At 42.7% G+C, this 15,686-nt stretch overlaps 6 protein-coding genes across 9 annotated transcripts; 4 read left to right on the forward strand and 2 right to left on the reverse strand.

The window, feature by feature from the left end:
- Positions 1-2,173: 2,173 nt before the first annotated feature.
- RB195_015292 (uncharacterized protein) lies at positions 2,174-6,817 on the forward strand (the record flags this gene model as incomplete). Its single annotated transcript, XM_064205935.1, has 4 exons — positions 2,174-2,176; positions 6,246-6,328; positions 6,567-6,588; positions 6,683-6,817. The coding sequence occupies 4 exons, from the start codon at positions 2,174-2,176 to the stop codon at positions 6,815-6,817; spliced, it is 243 nt and encodes an 80-aa protein (XP_064061816.1).
- On the reverse strand, positions 3,572-4,223 carry RB195_015293 (uncharacterized protein; the record flags this gene model as incomplete). Its single annotated transcript, XM_064205936.1, has 2 exons — positions 3,572-3,703; positions 4,122-4,223. 2 exons carry the CDS (start codon positions 4,221-4,223, stop codon positions 3,572-3,574), a joined length of 234 nt encoding a protein of 77 aa, XP_064061817.1.
- Positions 6,818-9,463: 2,646 nt separating the features above from the next.
- Positions 9,464-9,937, forward strand: RB195_015294 (uncharacterized protein; the record flags this gene model as incomplete). Of its 2 annotated transcripts, none has more annotated exons than XM_064205938.1 (1): positions 9,464-9,937. In XM_064205938.1, the coding sequence occupies one exon, from the start codon at positions 9,464-9,466 to the stop codon at positions 9,935-9,937; it is 474 nt and encodes a 157-aa protein (XP_064061818.1). The 2 variants fall into 2 exon arrangements, with proteins under 2 accessions (XP_064061818.1, XP_064061819.1); XM_064205937.1 differs by having other exon boundaries at positions 9,593-9,937.
- Positions 9,938-10,742: 805 nt separating this feature from the next.
- Positions 10,743-14,502, reverse strand: RB195_015295 (uncharacterized protein; the record flags this gene model as incomplete). 3 transcript variants are annotated; one of them, XM_064205940.1, is made up of 8 exons in its annotated part: positions 10,743-10,802; positions 10,865-10,942; positions 12,172-12,251; positions 12,333-12,426; positions 12,492-12,613; positions 12,664-12,747; positions 13,825-13,874; positions 14,453-14,502. In XM_064205940.1, 8 exons carry the CDS (start codon positions 14,500-14,502, stop codon positions 10,743-10,745), a joined length of 618 nt encoding a protein of 205 aa, XP_064061820.1. The 3 variants fall into 3 exon arrangements, with proteins under 3 accessions (XP_064061820.1, XP_064061821.1, XP_064061822.1); XM_064205941.1 differs by having other exon boundaries at positions 13,810-13,874; XM_064205939.1 differs by lacking the exon at positions 14,453-14,502 and having other exon boundaries at positions 13,810-13,858.
- A 387-nt stretch (positions 14,503-14,889) lies between these two features.
- RB195_015296 (uncharacterized protein) lies at positions 14,890-15,293 on the forward strand (the record flags this gene model as incomplete). Its single annotated transcript, XM_064205942.1, has 2 exons — positions 14,890-15,050; positions 15,128-15,293. The coding sequence occupies 2 exons, from the start codon at positions 14,890-14,892 to the stop codon at positions 15,291-15,293; spliced, it is 327 nt and encodes a 108-aa protein (XP_064061823.1).
- A 98-nt stretch (positions 15,294-15,391) lies between these two features.
- RB195_015297 (uncharacterized protein) lies at positions 15,392-15,640 on the forward strand (the record flags this gene model as incomplete). The annotated part of the gene is made up of 1 exon (XM_064205943.1): positions 15,392-15,640. One exon carries the CDS (start codon positions 15,392-15,394, stop codon positions 15,638-15,640), a length of 249 nt encoding a protein of 82 aa, XP_064061824.1.
- Positions 15,641-15,686: the final 46 nt, after the last annotated feature.

The raw sequence follows: 15,686 nt of genomic DNA on the forward strand, positions 1-15,686 counted from the left end.
TAGTTTTTAATTGATTTCCTTGAGCTGTAGCCAAGATTAGTATTGATCGCCTTTATTAAACAACGGCTAACGTTTCTGCGTTATCGCCTTCGTCAGAGCCAGGAAAATTCAAAGCCATTAGTGATTTATCCCCTCAAGCGTTTCATCACCCTACAGAAGGCATCCAAACGGTAGGCAAACTCAAATAGCAACACCTTGGCAAGTACTTACCTCATTAGCTAGACTTGTTAACGCAGCAGACCACCACGTACCACAACTACGAGTAACAAGGGTTTTATATAGGGACCTCACGGCCCGCTTCGTAGATCAAAACCCGCATTGGTCTTGATATGGGGATAACTCGTTCTTGATAGCAATGCACTCATCCTTCTTGTTCATTTTTGGACTTTTGGCGGTTATCCAAAGTCAAAAATGTTTTATATAGGGCCGTCAGTCCCTACATGAAACCCTTGTGACTCGTAGTTGTGGTACGTGGTGGTCTGCTGCGTTAATAAGTCTAGCTAATGAGGTAAGTACTAGCCAATGTGTTGCTGTTTGAGTTTCCTACCATTTGGATGCTTTCTGTAGGGTAATGAGACGCTTGAGGGGATAAATCACTAATGGCTTTGAATTTTCCAGGCTCTGACGAAGGCGATAACGCCGAAACGTTAGCCGTTGTTTAATAAAGGCGATCAATACCAATCTTGGCTACAGCTCAAAGAAATCACTTAAAAACTACTTTGTTTCGATTTAAGCCTGAGATTTGATTGTCCTAAATAATCATCTTATTGGTATAGTCACTTTTGCGCGCATTTTTGTTCACCAAGACATTAGGATAAAGGATAAAATGTCTGGCGTTAAAGGCATTACCCCACGAATCTGAGGTGGTACGGATTTCAGGTGGAGTATTCGTATACGGGATCGTAGATTATGAAGGTGAGGATAATCCCGTGCATTTCTTCCTAATTAGCGTAAAAAAAGGTGCGGAAGATACGGCTTCGGGCGTTCCGGTGCGCTATTTTCTACAAGGAGTTTGATTGGAGCGCGCCAGTCTTGTTCACGCGCCGCATATTTTGGGCCGTTTTTTTACGGCAATTAGGAAGAAATGGGCGGAATCCCCCCTCTCTCCGTAATCTACTATCTCGTATACGAATACACTACCTGAAGTCTGTACTACCCCAGATTCGTGAGATGATGCCTTTAATCAATCCGCTTGAGGTGCGCTATCACGCTCACGTCAACTCAGAATCGTTTAAGGTTTACGAACGGTGTAACTGGCTACACAATGACTTGCGAGGGCTAGTCGATGTATCAGGTCAGTGTTTTTATCCCCCAGACCAATCTGGTACCGATTTATTGACCCCGGGGGGATGAAAGGACTAGTGAGCACTAGTGCGGATTCGAACCTCCTATCGATCGTGCAGGCAGCAGAACCTCTAACCGACTGCGCTACACCCGTCACCCAGAGATAGTTGACATGAAATTTTCTCAAATGACGTAGCATATAGTAGTTCCAAATAGCAATGAATTATATTGTGCTAGATCCGACCAAACCTTGTTTTATTTAAGATTTGTGTAAAGTATGTGCTTTGAGAAAAAGGTAAATGACAACCATAACAGATGTTTTTTTGTCTTGTTACTTTTTATTGCATGTTAAACGTTTCCATAGCGGTTACAGTGACCTCAGTCCTAATAAGAGAACAATTTCGCCCAAATTAAAGAAATACATGGACGAAAATTTCTTCCGTAAGTAGTTTACACGGACAATATATACACGGGTATACTCCAGCTGTGAAAGCCAAAAAAGCAAGGATCGAGAAATTTTTTTCGAGAAAAAAATCGAGAAAGAAAAAAGAAGGATATGTGAACAACACTTTCTTCATTTTTTCTTAGATATAATAAGCACGTTCCACCGAATACCCGGTGCAACCACCCTTCACGAGCCAGCAACTAGTGCACGTTTTTGTAGACGATTCGACATGCGGCGTTTTTGTGCAGTCAGCAGAGCCATTCATAAACTCGTCGTCCTGATGCACTTGTACTGCACCTTGCACTACCCTTGTCCTCTGCAGCACTGTCCTTGCACTAGAGTTGCACTGGCAGCACTTTTTGCACTGCGACGCGCTGCGTCTGCGGCACATAAATGTAGCTCGCTTATGTTCACCTACTGCATCATCCGCGCTCATAGTTTCAAATGGTATGGAAATGTTCTTTTATTCAATTCCTTTCCAGTTATTCCCTTCTCTCTTCTTAATCGTTTTTTTTATCCCTCACAGCAAATCTAGACCTCTACTCATTCTATTCCCCTTTTTTAAACAGCAACAAACGCATCGTGATTTCTTTCACTTTCCTTCCTTTCTTCGATGGCTCTGCTTCGCGTGACATGTGACAAGCACTTTTTAAATCTAATCAATGTAATCTAATCGCGTTTTTGGTTGTAAACATTTTCAGAAAGTTACGTGTGGTGAGGCCCTAGAAGCTGTCCGGCACTGTGATTCGGGCACTATTGGCGCTTGGTTTCGTGTCTTATTTCGTTTCATAAAGTGATAGCTTGTCCTGGACGAGGCTTTTGAAGAAATTTTTGCGCAAATCTCTTGACTTTCTAGGTTTTTACGAAAGCGGTCGTAAACGAAAAGAAAACGTTGGTCGTAACAAAGAATGTTAATACTTCTGGCTCATGCTTAACGTACCTTATCAAAAGAGAACTTCTATCAAGCATGCATGGATCTATGCTATGGGGTCTTTCAATTAGTGGGGCACCGTAGAGCTAGGGGTGATAGCGGCAAACACGTGCCCAACATTTTGTCCAGAAGCTATAGTCCTTGCTCAAATCTTATAAAAGGTTATATCAAGAGCGCGCAGTTTGAAGAGGCGGAGCCATGGTTACTGATGAACTAAGAAGTGGCCAAAGATATGATGTCACCTAGACATTAATGCAAGGAAAAGGAAGAAGAAAAGTGCAAACAAAAGAATGGAAATCTGGTTTCCTCTAAGCCTTTTATGTTGAAAGCAGAAATAAACCAAAGCACTGATCATGGCATAGATCCGTTGCCTGTTTGCCAGGTTCTTGTCAAGCAGATGATATGTACGCGGATGATGTTTGTAGCCGTCAGTGCGGGACTGCAGCGTTATTGTCTCATACATACAATTAACGTACAATTAATTGTATAATTAAGAGGTTGTACGGCTGAGAATAGTAATACCCAGACCTGGGGCAGCATTCACAAGTCCGATTGCTACCCGCACGTAGTGGCCCTGCTTTCATTAAGAGCAATCAGGCACTTGAGAGGTCTTCAGTTCCACATGTTGCAAAAATTGTGCTGTCTTCTGGCAGAGCCCATACCTTGATGGGTCGAATGCTTGAGAGGAATATGGAATCTTTGGCAACAATTATCCGTCTCGTCACGCTGAACTGCTGATCGCTGTCAAGTGAATTCTATCCGCATGCACCGTTTGCTTCATTGCTGGAAACACGCATAAGGGATCGCCTCACCATCAATATCGATTAGTACACCATCTACTGCGCGGGAAGTAGGCAAATGCGCAATAGCAGTAAGGAATGACCGCAACAACCTGGTGGAGAAGTTTGGGTCTAAGCTGTAAAGATGCATTTTTGTGCCACACCTTTGTACACTTGCGGAATCGCAGAGGACTCAAATTCTGGATCGTGAGTGCTCACGCACATGCCTGCGAATGATGGGACGCGGACAGCAACCATATGTGCCTAGAAAATGGTATTATTCTACGAAGTAAACATCAGATAACGGTAGCAACAATCCGTTTAATACAGAGTAGCTGTGCAAGCGGAAGACACCATGCTTCAGCTCAGTAATGTTCTAACAAAGAAGATTCCTTTGCTGGACTTTCGAAAAGCTGTCTGAGACGTCACATTCGATTCCAACCACCGTCCAGTTCTTTACAACTCAATGGTACGTGAAGTAGAGTTCTGCAGTTTCATATCAACCGACGCTTGACTCAGCTGGACTGAGAGATGACGAATTTAGAAAGAAATTTCGCCGATGGGTGGTGATCATTATTGGATTAGCCACCAAGAAGAGAGTGGACGTCGCCGGCTCCTTCAATAAATGTATTCAGAGTTGGAAAATAGACGCTTTCAGTTTTAATATAGAGGGAGAAATTACCCTTGCATCTGTGGAGACTAGATCCACGTACAGCACGTATGTGTCACCCGCACCAACGGTGTTCTCAAACAGAAAAAGCGTCCGAGATGGAAGTTGTGTCATCAGCTGAAACGCGGTCGTGAGAACGAATGAGCTTCTTTTGTCACGTCAAAAGCGAGGTAGTTTGCAATTGCATGGAAGGACAAGAACTTGAAGAACGTCTCTACTCTGCTAAAAGAGCATAGTGGTAAGATGAAGAGTTGTTGGTCTATCCTTATCACTGTAATGGGAGTAGCTGTCGGAGATGCAACTCTGCCCATTAAGAGGTGACATCCCAAAACTTGCCTAACTGGTAAGCACTGTCTGTCTCTAAATTCGTGCACGTCTAATGACCGACATACACCGCGGCGAAAACCATACAGAACAGAACCACCGATGTAGTCGGAGTCTCCAAAAAATTGATATTCTGGTGAACACGAAAGAATTAGCACGGAATTTTTCACTTCTTCTGGAATTTGATGACGAAAATCATCCGCTCAATATCGTCGGAATGATTCAGGACTTATGGAGACATGCCATCATAATTCCTCCAGAAGGAACTATCCGTTTTGGGAAGCAGGAATTATTAAGGAATATTACTGTTGCGGGGCCGGTGTAGTGTGGTGGCAGGAGGTTTGGCCTCGTGCACGATCGATCGGAAGTTCGAATCCGCTTTAGTGCTCACCAAGCCTTTCATCCCTCCGAAGTCGATTAATTGGTACGAGACTTGTCTCGGAGTATAAAGACACTGACTTGACACGTCGGCTAGCCACCATAGGCCAGATAAACGTTCGTAAACCTTGAACGATTCTGAATTGAACTGAACGTGGGACGCACCCCATGCGGATTGATTGACGCCAGACACTTTATCCTTTGCACTTTATTACTGTTGCGTATAATTTGGAAAGTTTCGGAGCGGATCATTCTGGATCGACTAATCAATTATCACGAAGAAGCCATCCGCGATGGAAATGCCAAAATTGGCATAGGTGGATCGGCGACAGACTGGACGTTCATTGTATTGACAGTGATGGAAGTGTGACAGCGATATTCGAAGCCAATGGATATAGCTTTTTCAGTCTTCGAAGCCGCCTTCGGTCTTCCTCATCGAGGTTGCCTTCACGATGCGCTTCGATGGAGTTCCAGAAAAGTTCGCACGCTCAATTAACGATAGAATAGAACAACAAGTGTTGTGCTTTGAATACCAGCCGCGTGTATTTCACCTTTCGAAGCGGAGTGGAAGAAAAACCGGAGTGAAACAAGGGCAGTAGAAAATTTTCGCAATTTTACGCATGTTGCGCCGAATTCTGAAGTCCTAACAGAAAACCGTATTTGCATCTTTGGTCACGTTATAAAGAGACCATCTGATCGTCTTCTCCAACTTGTTCTGATTATGTTCGTATAATAATACTATGACAAGAGGTCTTCTCCAGTTCGTTCAAACTGGAGAAGACCTCTTGTCATAGTAAAAGTGGTAAAGGGGATCTGAGGACATCAGGTGACCGCCAGTTCAATCAAGCGTAATGTTCTGCTGATTATAGAATAACGGCGAATGGATAGATCCTTTGTGAGCTCTAGTTGAAGATTGAACGGGATTGGCTCGGATATGTCTGAGGACGACAGATCCCGCCAAAGATGCTAGTAGTCGCGTTAGGGTGTAACACTCACTTTCCCCTTAAGTCAAAGTAGGCACCAGACGGTAGCTTTCAGATCTTATTATGTTCTATCACCTCCATTTAGTTAAGAAACGAAGGAAATGAGTGACTTGAGGCCACGATGTTGTGCGACCTAACCTTGACAGCAAGTACAAGTTGCACTAAGTTCAAAAAAGTTCAAATAAGACAAATCTACCTTCGCTGAACTACTTTCAAAACTGCTTGAGTGTCATTCAGCAACATTTCAATTTTCACTTTTGTTGTTATAGTTGTTGAAGTCAGAACGATTTATGTCTAAGTACCTGTGCGGTTTGCTGTTTGTTGAAAATTCAACGAATTCTATTCGGCTGAGTCCAGTTAAAGAAATGGACATTACTCTACATTTCATTTCTTAAAAACAAACTTACTAGTGGAGCGTATCACTCGTTATCTAAAATTCTTTTGTTTACAGCACATCCAATTACTCGTGCTTGCTCGTTCGGCCAGCAGTGAACAGCAGCGCAACGATATGACGATGATTCAAACCTTTATTTCGTAGGAACTTACCTTGAAGACGAAGCGGCTAACCTTGTTCACAACTGTATGCGCTTTTGTGAATGTTTTGGAAGTGGTAGCGTGTGTTTCTTTTTTTTTTACAATTTTGTAGCTTCTATAACAAATCTTCGTGGAGCAAAATGCGTATGACTCATCGCATTATGATGACATATTGTGACTTAGAGGCATGCGCAATGGACATACTTAGTTATGAACGTTAGCTGTTTGTTGTCGATAGATTCACTTTAAAAAAACATGCGGTAGGTATTTTTGATGCTTCCTTGCCATGAGCTGAGGATTTGCAAATTGAATGTCTTTTGACTGATCAGCCATAGTGAAATACCCTTACTACAGGCTGTACCATCCGACATTGCTGGTTATTTCATGCAGAGTTATGTGTTAGTCTACTTATTCAAATACCAGTCTATGCGTCCTGCTAAAGCCGGACTTCAGACTTCTTGCGGTGTTCGGTTCATGTGCCTCCACTGATCAATAAAAATTAATAGTTGCGCCATTTTCTGTAAAATTAGAATTGTGTTTTTCTAACAGCGCATTCTTCTTTTTTATAGATTTAGGCAAAAAATTTCGTACTTTTCTTTCTAAACGGGTCAGTTCTACATTTAAAGAATACTCAAACTTCAGCTCCAAACACTCCTTCGATGCCAGTATAATATAGAAGCAATTTGAAAGCATTACTCGAAGGTTTTCTTCCAGTTTACGCCCAACAGTTATTAAAGAATCTTTTAATGACGCGGACGACATCATCGTACTGGTCAAGATATTGTTATATGTCGAATCATGTAATCTGTTGGCAATTATTTAAGCAACTGTTTGCATATGTGTTTCCACTTTCCAAAGAGGAAAGTTACCAACCTGAGGCCAACGTCCGAGGAAATAGACGAGCGGAGAAGTCACGGGCTGCAACGTGCAGTGGTCATCGATATGAAACGGTTGCAACGTCTCATTTACCTTTTGCGACACGAACACGAAGTTATTGTGCGATGTAACTGCACCCCGGCATACCAATCGCCTTTGTCACACCATTTTACAGCTTTACGATGCCGGTCAATCACTCCTTTTTTATGGGAGCCGTCCTATTTCATTTCATAGTCTTCTTGCGCTGTCGCAAAAATGCGACGAAGTTCAACCAGTCTCCATTATTTTATGAAATTTCGTGACACAGACTCAAACACACACACACAAACTCAGAATGCATGCTACAACTCATTGTCATCGACTCCGTGACTTGGAAACACAATGAGAAGAGTTTTATTCATTTGCTTTTTCTGTACGTCTTTCTATCCAACCTATCCATCCCAATTTGGCTGCTCAAATAGCGGAAAGTATGGACTCGGTCTGGAATTCGAGATGCTTTGTTAACAATCTTTGGCAGATCAAAAAAACACTACCACTAGTGATCCATTGAAATCCAATTGGTTGTTTCGCTTTCTTCAGAGTTAAGAAGAGTATTTTTCTGCAAATTTGCAAACTTTCCGCTGACAACGGTACACAGTATACACAGCATCAGAAATGCCACCACGTCATGGGACGTCATCTGAAAGCAGTCGGTACCTCAACTCTGCTGAATTCTCTACCTTTGCTCTTCCTTCATCTTCATCTCAGAACAAAATGAAGATTATCGTCAGGAAATTGAGTTCTCTTAGTTGATTCTCCCTCAGATTATATTGGTATAATAATGAATGAGTTACAAATCATGGTTTTTAAAGAGCTACTAGCTACTATTGGCAATTATGTTTGGAGAGGATTCAAATTCCGGAGAGACAACATTACATTCAAGATGAACGAACATTATCAAAGGAGCTTATCACGCTACTTAACTAACACTAACATAACATTTAACTATGCATTCACCTGGTAGAACTATCAGATCGAAGTGCACAAAGCAAAGAGAGCCGGTGGCGTCCTCTTATGCTGACGTCTGTTAGGCTCAGTGGATCACTAATGCATAGTTAGTGAAGCGTTCTAAATGATTAAAAAATATGTGCTAATGTGTCACGCCTAATACTCATTGGATCACTAATGTTACATCAGTGCATCACTTATCAAAAGCGTCGTTAACTAATGTATAGTTAATGAAGAGTGGTAAATGAATCTAAAATGTGTGCTCAAGGTTCGCATACAGCAAATGACAGAAGATGCTGAAAACTTAATATCGTCACAGTAGCATCACTGTACCGTTTGTTGTATTTCATCAGATCCAAAACTTTGGCACATATTTTCGATCCACTTAGCACGTTTCATTAACTATGCATCAGTTGTTCACTTAGTATTAGGCGTGAAAGTTTAGCACAGATTTTAGATGCAATTATCACGATACATAACTAACACTAACATAACATTTAACAATGCATTAATGACCAACTTAGTCTAGCAGATGTCAGCATAAAACAACGTAAATGTCTCCCTTTGCATTGTGCACTTCTTTCTACCAAGTGAAACACTTCGTAATTCGCTAATCAAATCAAATCAATTCTCTTCCACACCGAATTGCTGACAGTTGTTAGTGGCTCCTTCAGAACGATGATTTGTGCCTCATACATTTTATACTAGTATAATGTAAAGATTCATTCACGCTCAACGGAACGAACATATCCGAATGCACCAGCTACGTTTATCTGGGTCGAGAAATGAACATAATGAACGTCTTGACGCCCGAGCTGGGCAGGAGGAGACGAACGGCTTGTGGAGGGTATAAGAGCATCGAGAATGTAGTGAAGAAGACCAAGAACAGCCGGCTCCGTGCTCACTTCTTCAACACCACCGTACTTCCTGCTTTGACCTATGCTTCAGAAACCTGGGCATTTCGCAAGCAGAAAGAAAACACGGTGAGCGTCATTGAACGCGCAACTGAGAGAGTGATGCTAGGAGTAAATTCCAAGTTCGACCTTCTTTGAATCTTGGCATCGTAGAGTTTGATTGTGTACTACTTTCTTAAGCTGAACCAAGATTGTTATTGATCTTTATTCTGGCTAACGTTTCGGCGTCGTCGCCTTCTTCAGAGCCTGGAAAAATCAAAGACACGTGTAATCTACTCTCTCAAACGCCTCGTCATCCCACAAGATATGATTTAAAGATCAATAACAATCTTGGTTCAGCTTAAGAAAGTAGTACACGATGCTAGGAGTATCCCGTTTCACGCAAGTGAGGGACGGGATCCGAAGTTCTCTCCTACGTCAGCGATCGAAGATTAGAGAGGCCGCCTCGTTTGCCAAGGAAAGTAAAATAAGGTGGGCCGGACACGTAATGCGCTTTAACGACAACCGTTGGACCAGAGCCGTGAGCGACTGGGTTCCCCGCGATATTAAGCGCACTACAGGAAGACCGCCGACCCGATGGTCAGATTTCTTCACAAAGTCCTTCAAAGAAAAATATGATGCTCTTCGTGTCCCACGCGAAACGAGGTACTACTGGGCTACTCTGGCACGCGATCGGGACAAATGGAAGAATTACTGGCGCCCCAGTTCGAAGATCAACGGGAGTCAAGGTGATCAAGGTGATAATGCATGTAAAGGAACGTCAACTAAGAGCGCTCGAGTCCCGTCGTTCATCTTCATTTTGTTCTGTGATGAAGGAAGAGTAAAAATATAGGTGATGTTCCATGACATTGTGGGGTTCCCGTTGCTGTGTGTGCTCATCGTCGTCAGCGGAAAATATGCGGATTTCTTTCCTTTTTGACTCCGAAGAAAAGCGAAACAACAAAGGGGATTTTAAAACTAATCTTAAGTTCGTAACTAAACATCTCGAATTGAGGACCGAATCCATACTTTCCGCCTCCCCCGCCATCGATATCGGGAGGATAAGATGTAGAGAAAAAACAAATAAAAAAATCTCTTTTCATTGCGTTTCCAAAATACGGAATCGAGCCGAAATGAGTTGGAACATGCTTTGCTAAAATGTTGAGGTTAAGATCGTAGTGTTGCAATTTTCAACATCTGATGCGGATTAGAACTCTTTTTTCCTTCGTTTTTAGTAGGTGGCATTCCACCACGATCATCTTCGAGCGCAGCCGCCTACGCAATTGCACCCTGCTTCATTTCATTTCGTGCACGTTATGTATGTGTGTATTTTACATATGTTTAATTTGCGTATGCGCACCTATACGATGACTTAACGATATCAACAGATGCAGGGGTTAGATCAGCATTTTTATCCTTCCAAACTAGTCTGGAACCAATTTATCGAAGTTCTGGTGATAAAAAGCGTAGCTCTTCCTGAATTTTTCGGAGGCTGCAGCGCACATATCTCTGGTGTTGCAGATATCGTTGTAAAAATTATAGATGTAATAAAAGTATTTATATATATTTATCAGTTCATGTATGACTGTACAGACAAATTGATCAATAGTGAGATTATAAAATCGTACTCAAGTGTTCTCTCGACATCTGCTGTATACTTAACGAGGGGGAACGACCTTCTTCGCGTTATTGTCCAAACTCTTCGAAGAATCATTTTTCTGATAAGCAAACTTTAATGCGGCGTACGATAAATGTTCAAAAAGGTCTCAGGTATACCAACCGCTCCCGATATTGCCTTCCATTCTTGTTCTCTTCTTCTAGCGGTTTCCCAAACGGGGCCATAATGCTCCTTGTAGAACTGAAAAAATGAAACTATGCTTCTTCACAAAAAAAATTGCAGAACTTGTTAGATTGTTCGAGAAGAACACCTACGAGCCAGTTTCACCAGATCTTAACTCCGTATTTTGATAGTTTTGAACTAATCTTGAAAAATGTCAGTCTTAGGAACGCTACCGAAGATGAAATGGCACACACATTTGAGAAATCCCTCCGTCGGGTTTTTTTTTGGATCTTCTTGCAGCCTTTTCTTGATATGCAGGATTTGTGGTTAGCGTATAAGAAAAGAGATTTTGTTGGACTCGATCAACTCTAAGTTGCGAATTAGCAAGTAAAGCTAAAAAACAGTTCTTGGGAGGACACAAGAAGGAAGACAAAAGATAAAGGATTAAGAAGGATAAAGTTTACGGCACCGATCAATCACTACAAAGGGCGCTACGAATTTACTTGAGAAGATGGTTTCAGGTTTATGAACACGCGTGTAGCCTTACAATGACTTGCGGGCGCAAGCTCGTTAATCGATTCAGTGTTCTTATCCTCCCAGACAGGTCCGGTAGCAATTTTTCGACCCCTGGTTGGCGCTGGAGCGGATTCGAACATCCAATCAATCATGAAGCCACAGCAGAGCCTTCCTCCAACTGCGTTAAACCCTCTTCAAAATACTCAATATGCTAAATTTGCAAGTTATTCATTTGCATTACCCTCAACGGCCACGTTCCGTCCAGTTACGTTTTCAAGCTGTCTCGCCTCGTTCCTTCTAAGCGCTTCAGCGCTACTGAACACTGAACTGTAACATAGCTCAAACGCGATAGTGTAAATATAGGTTATGTCTCGATATCTTCCTTGTACGATGTACGGCGTGAGTGCATGAAAGATGGGCAGTATTTCACGCAAAACGGCAGAATTATCCAAATTCTGGATACACTTGATCTTTGGGTTTGCGTAGGGATTTGCATCGGACAAGACGGATTGACGATATAACACCTTATGTTATAGTTTGATAAGCGTCTATCTCAAGTTGACCACAATTATGGCTGGATAACACAGTCCAGGTAAATCATCAATCACGTATTCCATACTCTGATTCGGTTGTGCTTACAAAAGTGCCCAAGGATTTTTGTATTTTACAGAGAGAACCATAACTTTGCATTTGCAGGTCGTTCAAAAACTGAATTCAGTCCTGACCCTTTTGTTAAATCTAGCAGTTCTGTCTGCTTAGTGACAGAAAGAAACAAAAAAAGAATCACATACTTTCTGCATTTGTAACTGCTTATCGTCACAAAATAAAGCCTGCCATAACGTCGTGGGAGCATCCGGATTCTTATCAGGCCCTAGAAATCAATCCCTCGCTCTGATGGCAAGGTGAATTGTATAAATAAAGCGCTTCAATTTAGGAAATGAGATTAAGACACCTGAAATAGGAGTTGTCCCTTCAGTGCAGGGACCGTATGTGTATTCAAAAAGATTTGAAGTTTCAAGCAGATTTGCTTCGTCGAAGAATACCATCTGCAATATGTGGTCGTATGCAACTGCTATCACATGGAAAATTCTATTGGAATTTTACAGCTTACTTCTTTTCGAGTCAGTTTTACTCCGTGTAGCCAATACCAATGATGTACGAGAACTCCAACGAGGAAAGCTAGGAATCCGCACGTGGATGTTGATATGAGCAGTAGACAATTCACGAAGTAAACTTAAAGTCAGTCTTATCATTCAGTAACCGTTTCAGGATGTGTAACTCACCTGTAAATCCCAATGTGATGAGCGACAATATGGAGCTCGGGAAATTTGTATTATTTGTAAAACAGCCGAAAGTCGATGAAGAATCTGCAACAGTAACTCTGAGTAAATTACAAGAAAAAACTTTTCGTAGGTGAGGTGACACAAACAATGTGACGAACACTCGTACAACAATTACGCATAAAGGCATCACCCCACGAATCTGGAGTGGTGCGGATTTCAAGTGGAGTATTCGTATACGGGATAGCAGATTATGGAGAGGGGGGTGATTCCGTCTATTTCTTCCTAATTGCCGTTAAAAAAAAAACGGCCCGGAAGATGCGCCGCGTGCAGAAGGCTGGCGCGCTCCAATCGAACTCGTTGTAGAAGATAGCGCGCCAGAACGCTCGAAGTCTTATCTTCCGGGCCGTTTTTTTACGGCAATTAAGAGGAAATAGATGGAATCACCCTTCTCTCTATAATCTACGACTCCGTGTAGGCATATCCCAGCTGAAATCCGTACGGCCTCAGATTCGGGGGTGATGCCTTTAAACTTGGCGTCCATTTTACCCATCCACACAGATATAAGCCGAACAATTTTAAAAAAAAACTGAATATTGCAGGCAGCACGCTTGGCTGCGGTAACCGCCTTGGTTTTTACGGATGTCAACTGTAGTCCGACAGACACTGTTTGAACACCAGGCAGCAAACGAAGATGTAATACAACATCTTAAAAGCAGCACTCCACGATTCTGACGTAGTGAGAGAAACTGCTGGATAAGCTAGAGATTGCGGGATCAAGGGTGGTTCCGCTCATCTCTCCCTAATTGTTCTAAAATACGGCGTCAAAGACTTCGTTTTTCACGACAATTTCATTTGCAACGCGCCGCATCCAGCTGCGCAGCGGGCGAAAGCCAGCGAGTTCCCCTGGATTGGCTATTCAACTGGAACCAATGAATAGGTTGCTGAGGGGATCTTCCAACGTTCCTTGTAGGAACTTCCACGCCGTTTTTAAGGGCGATTGAGCAGTGGTGAGTGGAACCACCTCTGATCCCGCAATTTACAACCTCATCTCTACCTTTCCCTGCTGATTCAGTCATCACGTCACACTCGTGGTATGCTGTCTTTAGGAGAGCAGTCTTTTCCTTATCAGTCAACGAAATAACCTACGCGTTCCCTGTTCACCTTCAGTTTCAGTTCCAATCGAGTTGTTCAGCATCTCACATGAGTCCAACCTAAAAATGAACGTTCCTTCACTGTCCTAATGATCGAAGGCGGTGAAAGCGATATTCTGCTTATGTATTAAGTGATCTTCCCAATTATGTAAACACAAAGAACCATGTGACTTTTTTTCAAGAAAAGAAGTAGAGAGGTAAGATTTACAACCATCACCGCGGACCGAAAATAGTCTACTACAAACAGCAATAGTGAAAGAATCAAATCACACTATGTGCATGAGGCGTATAAGAGTATTGTGCGTTCTTTTCCTCAATGTTCGAATTTTATTAAGCTAAAGGCACATAGCTTTGTTAAACCAAGCTATGCTCGTTTATGGTAAGATAGTTCGAACAACCTTGTAATATTTCAAGTGCATCAGCATTGTTTGAATTGAGAGTTCTTTTCTTGAACAAACGTTAAAACAATTATCTAACAAAAAGGTGCCGCGTATGCGAGTCTGGGTGCTACCTGCACGCGGTGGCCTTGATTTAACAAAACGCAATTATGTGTTAGAGTGTACACATTGAGAATGGAGTCAGGCGTTGGAGCGTACGAGCTATATAACCCGCACTGTTATATGGCGAAATATTCCCACACATGCAAAATGCAAAAGGTGGTGTCGTCCAGCACATCGCCAAATCCCATAACCTGAAAGGTCAACTGCCTGAAGGGAGCATGGAATCTTTGGCAACAACCATTCGTTTCGTCACACTGAACTGTCAAACACTGTCGAGTGAACTCCAACAAACTGTCCTGTATAGGCTTCTGCGATATTCCTGTGTGCCCTTTGCTGCATTGCAGGAAACACGCATGAGAGACCAGCCCGACAGCAGCATCGAAAATTACACCACATACTGCGAACATGAGAACAAAGTAGGTGGCTGCGCGATAGCTGTGAGGAACGGTTACAACAACGTGGTGCAGGAATTTGGCCCAACGTCATCTAGATGCGCCTTTGTACGATTACGTAGACTATACTGAACCGGCAAGCGCCGTCAGTTCCTGAAGTTGAGCTCGTTGGTAGACTGACATATGGGGTTAACCTCGTTAACCCACCGAGTCAGAAGTTCCGGTCTGTATCCTGAAGATGAAAAAAGAAAATCTGATGGAGATGACGGGAAAAGCGTAGAAATGCTAGAATATCTCTCCCTGCCTGGGATTCGTGAGATGACAAAGATCATCCGTTTAATAGGGTAGACGATGGATACCTGACTCGTGGAGACACGCTCATAATTCCCCTCCACATAAAGTTATACGTCACCGACTCTAGGAATTATCAAAGAATCTCTTTGTTCCGTGTTATGTACGACGTACCGGAGCGGATTATCCTGGACTCACTCATTAAATATCGCGAAGAAACAGCGCGTGACGAGCAAGCTACATCAACTGCAACAAGACCGCAAAAACAAGTGGACGTCAAGAGCGATGGAGTTTGAGTAGTCGTGGGAGGACAGGAACCCATGGAAAGCCTATGCTCTACTAAAACAGTATAGCGGCCAAATGAAAAGATGTTCTCCTTTCCTTAACACTGCCAATGGAGTGCCTGTCGGTGAAGCAACCTTTCCAATTGAGGGATCACATCAGGACTACGCTGAACCGGCAAGCATCGTCAGTTCCTGAGGTTGGGCGCGTTGATATACCGACATATGCGGTTAACGAGGAGCCACCGACTGAGTCGGAGGTTCCAGTCTGTATTCAAAAAATGAGGAATGGAAAATCTGGTGAAGCCGACAGGATAAGCGCAGAAATGCGGATAGATATGGATAGACGAAAAGATACCTGATAAGTGGAGACACGCTATCATAATTCCCCTCCACAAGACGTTATCC

Source organism: Necator americanus, chromosome V (assembly GCF_031761385.1).
Source record: "Necator americanus strain Aroian chromosome V, whole genome shotgun sequence".
Lineage (NCBI taxonomy): Eukaryota > Metazoa > Nematoda > Chromadorea > Rhabditida > Ancylostomatidae > Necator > Necator americanus.